Below are 8,494 nucleotides of genomic sequence, written 5' to 3' on the forward strand. Positions count from 1 at the left end.
GGTCCAGTCCAAGCTTGCTAGGGTACAGGTAGGAAAGGAACACCCAGGGGACTCAGAATGATACTAAACCTAGAGTTGGTTGGTTGACTTGTAGGACAGGATTTATTCTGCCAGCCTTTCAATAGCCATGGTGCTGTGGCTCTGATGAAACACTGGAGGCTGAGTTTAAATAGCCGGTTTATTTAGGGTGTATAACTTAGGAATTATAGCTCCATCCTGCTGGCCACCTCTATCCACACCTGTGAGACTCATGCCCGTACTATACACCTATTCTGCACAGAGGTGTCCATCCCACCTGTAATGCACTCCAAGATGGCACAAGGCTCCACATACCTCAGGCAAGTACAAGCCTTTCCCTTGCAGCCCACAGAGAACTCAGCTCCCGAGATGGGATCTTGTTCCAAACCCTACTACTAGTGCCTCTCCTATTGCTGGGGGCTCAAAGGGAAAGGAACGGGTTTGGGAACAGCATGAAACTGGAGCCACAATGGGCCAAGACTGCATTTATTCAGGAGAGTTGCTCAATGGCTGCAAGCAGCTCAGGCCTCAAGACAGATTTTGCTGGCTCAGCTCCTGCTGCCCTTATATCCTCCAACACTGAAGCATCCCAGGAGAAGGTCAGCAGGGCAGAGGGTACCTGCAAGGGAAGGCAGAATGTCACCTGGGATGTAATACTTCCTATGATGACCTGTCCCCATCCCACCTTCACCACCATACAAATCCCTTCAGTTAGCTCTTTAAAGGTATCCTCCCCATCTTACAGGATGAAAACCGAGGCACAGAAACCAAAGGTGACAGCACCTCCACAAATAACCCTGACAGCCGGAATTCAGTCCAAAATGCTGGACCCTGCCAGGGGCCTTTCTAAGGGAGTGATCCCATGAGCACAGCCCCAGCTCACCAGCCCGCATTCATTCAGGGCCAGGGCCTCGTTCTCCTCCAGCTTCTGCCCACCCGAGGCCCTCAGTTCAAAGGGCAGCCAGTCGTTCTGTAGCGCCTCTCGCACAAACTGGAAGAGCACAGATAGCTTCTCCCGGGCATAGAAGGTCCCTGCAGGGCACAGGGCATGAACTAGAGGTGGTATGGCCAGATCTCTACCCACCCTAGGCTAGGGTAGTCATGCACCTTGCAGTAGACAGCCATCCGGCAGGCGCACACGCAGAAGGGCATAGGTATACTTGCGCAGCTCCCGCTGCTCCTCCTTCTCTCGCATGGCTTTGGTCCTGAGTGAACTCAGCCGTTCTACCGCTTCTGTTCTGTGTGGGGAAGGGCATAGTCAGGCCGCCCAAGCTATCGTCCCACTAACTGCCCCCTCTTCATATGGGCCTACCTGAGCCTTTGCTCACGCTTCACCTCCTCAGCTGTGAGGCTAAAGAAATCTGAGGGGAGCTCAAAATGTGAGGCCAGGGCTGAGGGGCGGAAGACTCGGAGCTGCCGATCCAGAGTGGCCCGCACAGGCTCTGCGCCCAACAGTTGCTGCTTGTGCCGCTCCAAGTTCTGCGGCTGCGCCCGCGCATCCTCACCCAGGACGTAGAACTCCTGACCCTCTGAAAAGGCGTCACAGCTGTCTCCAGGTCCCGCGTGCCACCCTTGCCCCTTCCCTACCTGCCTGGCTGCCTTCTCACCTTGATCTGGCACAGGTAGGGTCACCTTCTTGAAGCCAATGGCTTCAAAGAACTCGTGGCTTCCCTCGAGGCAGTTGATTCGTTCCTGGGGATGAGGACACACAGGTCACAGGAACAGGGCCCACCACCACTGAGGTTGATGCCAAGCATCCCCCACTGGCACCCATTGGTCTTCAACAGGATGAAGGTGAATGGTTCTGGGAATGGTGTCCTCCCATAATGGTTTTGTGGTTGGGAGGCTGCACCCACAAGGCTCATGTCTGCATTTGTAGGATAAAGGTGGAGGGTGACTTCCCAAAAATATTCAAATTAAAGAGAGGCCACTCCAGGGAGCCAGGTCTCCAATTCCAGTGAGTTTCAATCATAGACACAACATGTGGTCTTGAAGGTCAAGATCCTTTACTCAAAAAATTTGAAGAACAGGGCTGGTAAAACGGTTAGGTAAGTAAAGGTGTGCCACCAAGTGTGATGCCTGTTCCAGGACCCACGTGATGGAAGGAGAGCCTACTCCCCAGGTTTCCTTTCCTCCACACAAGCCGTGGCTCACGCACCCACCTGTAAATTCAAGTAGGAAAAGAAAGATGGGTAATGAGTTCCGTGCCTGTGTCTTAGCACTTTGGAAGCTGGGTCACAACTCAGCTGACTCCCAGTACTGGGTCAGGTTGGACTACATAGTGAGACCTGGTCTCAACAACAACCAAAGTAAACCACAAAAATCCAAGCAACACTGCATTACACCCACCCCATGCCCAGTGACCCGAGGACAGCCATTGCAGCTACCTGGAACACCTTGTTCTGCAGTTTGATTTTCTGGTACTTTTCTTCCTCTGGATGCAAATGGATATTGTCCAGGTACCTGGGAGGGAGAAGGGAGAGAGTAACCCAGGGGACCTTACTTCACTGTTTTTACACTCAGATCCTCACATAGCCAGGCTGAGCCTGGTGCACAAAGCACACGGAGCCTACACCATAGCCGCCTCAGTGCTCAGATCTCTTGGGTAAACAGGCTCACTCACTTGGCGATGGTATCCACACCCAGCTTCACTCGATCCCGGTCTCTATTGAATGTATGTATCTTCATGATGGAGGCAGCCACAGGGTCTGTGGAAAAGTGCTGGGGGAGAAGAGGCATGCTGAGGACCCCATAAAACTGCTGAGGAATGGGAAGAGAGACAGCAACTGCAGCCATGTCAGAACCATAGCACCTGGCTGAGGTCCCCATGACTGCCAGTCGTTCAACTCCCAGGTGCTGGGTGAAGCTAAGGCCAAGGTAGCCACAACAGACTAACCCCCTGAAACTAAGCTAGCTCCAATTAAATACTTTCTTTTGTAAGAACTGCCTTGACCATGGTTTCTCTTCATTGTAATAGCAGAATAGTGAATAAGACACCAGGCTTGATGGAAATGCGTCCAGTAGCTAGGGCATAGGCCACTTACTGACAGGATGGCCTGCTTGATGTGGGCATCCCGCTGGTCCCTCCTCAGGGTGACACCTGTGAGCGGACAGATGAAGAACACACCAGGCACTGCCAAATGGGGAGAGATTTCATCTTTGGTCTCAGGTACCTGAAGATAGAAGACAAGAGGCTCTTATAGCTGGACATATAGGCCCATAGCTCTCATCCACACTACCACAGGTATGGCTCATATGTATAAAGCTCTCCCTTCCTAGGCTTCAGCTGCTTCCATACTGGCCCAGAACATTGGGCAGTCCCCAGCAGATCCTTACCGAGTTGGTCCCAGGAGCTCCTGGATTGTTGCTGGAGGTGGCTTCGGCCTGAAGTTCCTTTCTCACTGAGTGTAGGAAGGTGTAATATGAACAGAGTAAGGACTCCAGCCATAACCCAGAGGCTCAGCCATACCCATCATCCTCCAAGGAGTGGGGTGTGTGAGGTGTGTCCGAGAGCTAGCAACCCTCCCTGCCAATGCTCCAGGAAGTAAAGTCTAGTCTCTGTCTTCTCCAGGTCTCCAAGCAAGAACCAATGGTGTCTCCTTCCACATGGGACCCACAGCCACCCTCTGTGGACCCTTTTCAGCCTACCCCAGGTTCCACCTAGAGCAGAACTCACCCTGGTTCCGAATGGAGTCCTGAGATGTAGGGCCCCGGGCTCGGGGTTGCTTCTGTTCCAGCCGGGCCAGGGCAGCAGCGGCAGCCATCTGTGCCTCATCAGTGGGGCCCTGACGGGGCTGCCGGAGGGCCAGCTGTGGTGACTTTCCTTTGGAGGTCTTCTCCCTGGACAGACATGGAGACCCAAATATGCAAAAAGGTGTATAGAGGAATTTTAATCAAGAAACATGGTCACTCTGGCAAGGGATCACATCTGATGATATGTAGGAGGAATGCAGACATGCTACAAATCTTTGATCTCTGGCTAGAATACAGACAGGCCCTTAGTATGTATCTTTAATCCCTAACAGTGTAGGTAAGGTTAGTTTGTAGAAGGAAGAAGTCATGTTTGAAAGTAGAATCTAGGGGTTGGGGATTTAGCTCAGCGGTAGAGCGCTTGCCTAGCGAGCGCAAGGCCCTGGGTTCGGTCCCCAGCTCCGAAAAAAAAAAAGAAAAAAAAAGATTAAAGAAAATGCATTTAAAAAAAAAAGTAGAATCTACCTGAGGGGCAGACAAAATGACAAATCAAGAGAAAGATTTGACAGAATGAGTCAGTCTGAGGACAGGAAAGAGAGGACTTAAGAGGCAGCACAGAGAGTGAGTTGAAGCAGTTCAGTCAGTACAGTTTGGAGGTAGGTTGCTGCTAGAGAATGAGAAGGAACCAGAAGATTAGAAGAGATTGCCAGACTTAGTTTGAGCCCAAGCAGAGCAATTCAGTGAGAAGTTGAGAGAAGCCAGATTGAATTAGTCAGCTTGGTAAATTATACTGTGCTAGAAGCCTCCTGGGATAGTTGTTAGAACATGGGAGGAAATGCTCTGGGCTCAGCCCAAGCAGTGTAATCACACAACTCTCATCTCATCACTTCATCTGAGGAAATAAAAGTGAAATTTACTTTTACAGAGGTGCACAGATCATAGACATTGTACCTCCAGACATTATCCCTTCCAGTACCAGCTCCTGGCCTAAGGATCCTTTGAACCTCCATTTTCCTCATCATGGAAGTTGTCCCACTATTTGTAGCTGTACCCAGGACTAGGAGTCTTATGGCCTTAAACAACGCGGCTTGGACACCACCGCCCATCGGGTCCGCCTATCCGTAATGCCCCGCCCACCCGCTCTAGGCCACCCACTGCCCTCCCTTTCTGCCACGCCCACCGCAGCTACAACGCCCCGCCCTCCTCTTAGGCTCCGCCCTCCTGATTTACACTCTTCGGCCCCGCCCATCTCCACATCCCGCCCTCTCATCTGCTCCGGCTCTGTATAGCTTGGAGAGATCCCTGACACCCAGCGGAAGGCCCTGCCTGGCCCTCGCCCTTTTCCGTCGCCCAACCAGCGTCACACACCCTGCGGAGTCCGTAAGCTTCTGGCCGGGCCCCGCGCTTTTGAACTTGATGTCAGCCTTGATCTCCTGGAAGAACTTCTTCATGGCGGCGGCCCGGCGGCGTGGGCCGCGGGGCGGAGGGCGCAGGGCCCGGGTGGGTGAGGAGCAGGCGGCCAACCACCGGAAAGAAAATATCTCGGCGACGGAAGTCCCGCCCGGCACACGTGACAATCGCCTTGCGGCACCTCGCGGGCGGGGCGCCATCTTCCTGTCTGCGGACGCCGTTGCCAGGACGACAGGCTCTCCCTCAGGACCGCGGCAACCGCCGGGGGGGGGGGGGGGGCAAGAGAGCATCCAGACACCGAACAGCCCTGAAGTGTCTCCAGAGCTACTGGAACCTGGGTTGATGTCAGGCTTTCGAGGCTAGCCTGTACTACAGAGAAAATTAATATGGATATGCTGTGCAGGAGCCTGAAATCCGCTCTGGGAGGGACAAGCCAGAAAGGAGCCGACAGAGATTGGTGCAGGCATGGTCAAAGTTGGCCTGGACTACAATACAGTCCCACAGGACCACAGTTGGTACAGAGCTTTCTCAGCATGCACAAAGCTGAGTTTATTCTCCTGCAACACTTCCATCTCATGTGGTGTGTACACTCAACAAAAAGATGGATGCTTTGGACACGGGCATAGTAGAGCACTATTGTTCATGTGAAAAACAGCCATCATCTACATCAGGGCCACTGTGTCTGTGCAAGAGACGCCCCCAAATCATATACTTCACTATTGATGGTCATTCATTAGGAAGGGGCATCGGATGCTCACCTGAGATTCCAGGAGCTCTCTCCATCACCTCCTGCCTCTGTGCATGTAATTCTGCCCTAATTGCACATTGCATTTTGGTCTTGCTGGACTATGGACAAGTTTTCATCTGTGCTGGTGTGAAATTGTCAGGGATGCAGCAGCTTTGGGGGCTACCCAGGCTGTTAGTAATCTTACTATTTTTTCCAACCATTAGACCCAAGATGCACCAAGCTGAAGGACAGAAGCCCTGGTGACTTCCAAGCCCCATAGCTGAAGGGGAGCAGGGGAGGCATTTGATGAGAACTGTGGAAGACTGGTTTCCAAGAGCTACAGTGAGAGGAGTGGAGCACCATAAGGAAGGCAGTCAGGAAGTGCTCAGTAAATGTTTTGGGACATGATGTTTTAGTCCTTTGGGAAAAAAATTGAGCCAGGCATTGGTGGCACATTCCTTTAATCCCATCACTCAGGAGGTAGAGGCAGGCAGAACCTGGTCTATAGATTGAGTTCCAGGACAGCCAGGACTACAAAAAGAAACCTGCCTGGAAAAGGAAGGGAAAGAGAGATTGTAGATATATGGAGTCAGAGTTTGACTATGGAGACCAAGATGGCCTTGAACTCACAGAGATCTACCTATCTGTCTCTACCTCCTGAGTACCGAGATTAGGTGTGCACCACCAAGTTCCCCAATATATATGTCAATGGGGAGGCAGGCAGAGAACAAAGGAGGAGCTTTATTCCCACGAGGCAGAGTCTCTCCCTGAACCTAGAACTAGGCAGGTAACAAACCCCAGCTAGCCATCCTCCCATCTCCACCTCCCACAAGTCTGGGCAATTCTCCTGCTTCCCCTCCTGAATACAGGATGACAGGCTTGAGTGAGCCAGTTCTCTGTCAACTTTTTAGGTCCTAAGATGTCCCTACATCATAGCCAGCCTCTCCTTTATTAGTTTTCCTTTGAAATCATATATAGATTAAAAAAAGAAGGGGCTGGGGATTTAGCTCAGTGGTAGAGCACTTACCTAGGAAGCGCAAGGCCCTGGGTTCGGTCCCCAGCTCAAAAAAAAAAAAAAAACAAAAAAAAAACAAAAAAAAAAAAACAAAAACAAAAACAAAAAAAAAGAAAGAAAACCACAGGACTACAAACGGTTCTTTATGGTGTGAGTCAGGATTCTAGTGTGGAAGCTCCAGGAGTCCCAAGGACCAGACACAGGTCAAGATAGGGAAATCACTACCCCTCCCTAACCCCATTGGACATATTATATTGTAGACCCTGTTTTACAGCTAGAGAAACTGAGGCACTTGGTATCCAGTGTAATTTTTACTCAGCATGGAACAGTTTGTGACACTAAGTAGAGTAGGTGTTCAATCAACACTTTGTAAATAAGCATGGTGGGAATGGGATCAGAGGGTGAAGAGCTAACCTACTCTAATATGCAAAACACCCAGATTCCATACCCAGGACCCAATAAGCCCTTGGGAAATAGAGTCAGGAGATCAGAAGTTCAAAGTCAGCCTTGGGTACATAGCTATTCAGAAAGTAGCCTAGGCTAAGATCCAGTCATAAAAAAAACAATGATTAAAACTAAGATACAGTATAAAATTAAGTAAATAAAAATGGCTAGTCAAGGATGGCACATCGAATGAATTACTTTCCCCATAAGCCTCAGGTGAGGGAAGAGGACTGGCGAGCTCCACAAAGCTGTCCTCTGACTTCTATACGTACACGGTAGCATGAGCGTGCATGCCCACACATAGCACACAAAGATTTTAAGGCTGGGCCAGGTGGCATACATATTTCATCCAGGACTGGGGAGGCAGAGGCAAGAATACATCTGTTAGTTCGAGGACTGCCTGGTCTATATAGTGCACCCAGTGAGGAGAGGCAGTGGGATCCTGTCTCCAAATAATAAAGTAAGAATAATAAAAATACAAAATGTCGGGCTGGAGAGTTGGCTCAGCGGTTAAGAGCACTGTCTGGGGGTTGGGGATTTAGCTCAGTGGTAGAGCGCTTGCCTAGCAAGCGCAAGGTCCTGGGTTCGGTCCCCAGCTCCAAAAAAGAAAAGGAAAAAAAAAAAAAAAAAGAGCACTGTCTGCTCTTGCAGAGGTCCTGAGTTCAATTCCCAGCAACCACATGGTGGCTCATAACCATCTGAAATGGGATCCGATGCCCTCTTCTGTGTGTCTGAAGACAGCTACAGTGTAGTCATATAAATAAAATAAATCTTTAAAAAAATACAAAATGTCAAAGTATAAAGGTGCTGTGAGTATGAAATGAAAATATGTATTATAGACAGCAAAAAAGAAAAACAACATTTTTAAATAATGGACGTAAACAAGTGAGCTCTGCCCCACCCGTTTCTCAGCCCTGCCCTCTCTTGAGCCCTGCCCCTTCCTCCATCAGCTCCAGGCGGGAGTTTGCTGAATTCTGTTGAACTTGTCTTCATGTCAGCCATTGGTCGAGCTGTAGCCAATGGGCTCCAGTTTCTGTCGTTACTCCGTCTTCTACGCTGATTGGTTATATTTCGTCTGGATAACTCCAATGACCTGTTCTGTACTGTTATGTATCTCCCGCCCTCCGTAGGCCCAGCCCCATCGAGGCTTGGTATTGGTTTCAGTCTTCCTTTCACCCACAGGCTCGGCC

General features: G+C 50.4%; 1 protein-coding gene across 2 annotated transcripts; it reads right to left on the reverse strand.

Annotated features, from left to right (window-relative positions):
- Positions 1 to 160: 160 nt before the first annotated feature.
- Ubxn6 (UBX domain protein 6) lies at positions 161 to 5,264 on the reverse strand. 2 transcript variants are annotated; one of them, NM_001399141.1, is made up of 11 exons: positions 5,077 to 5,264; positions 3,695 to 3,858; positions 3,355 to 3,419; positions 3,063 to 3,191; positions 2,642 to 2,739; positions 2,406 to 2,481; positions 1,626 to 1,710; positions 1,331 to 1,547; positions 1,126 to 1,256; positions 902 to 1,050; positions 161 to 637 (listed from the first exon to the last, which is right to left on the reverse strand). In NM_001399141.1, exons 1-11 carry the CDS (start codon positions 5,157 to 5,159, stop codon positions 509 to 511), a joined length of 1,326 nt encoding a protein of 441 aa, NP_001386070.1. In that variant the 5' UTR covers positions 5,160 to 5,264; the 3' UTR covers positions 161 to 508. The 2 variants fall into 2 exon arrangements, with proteins under 2 accessions (NP_001386070.1, NP_001386069.1); NM_001399140.1 differs by having other exon boundaries at positions 2,642 to 2,778.
- Between the last annotated feature and the right edge of the window lie 3,230 nt (positions 5,265 to 8,494).

Source organism: Rattus norvegicus, chromosome 9 (assembly GCF_021556685.1).
Source record: "Rattus norvegicus strain SHRSP/BbbUtx chromosome 9, alternate assembly SHRSP_T2T, whole genome shotgun sequence".
Taxonomy (NCBI): Eukaryota; Metazoa; Chordata; class Mammalia; order Rodentia; family Muridae; genus Rattus; species Rattus norvegicus.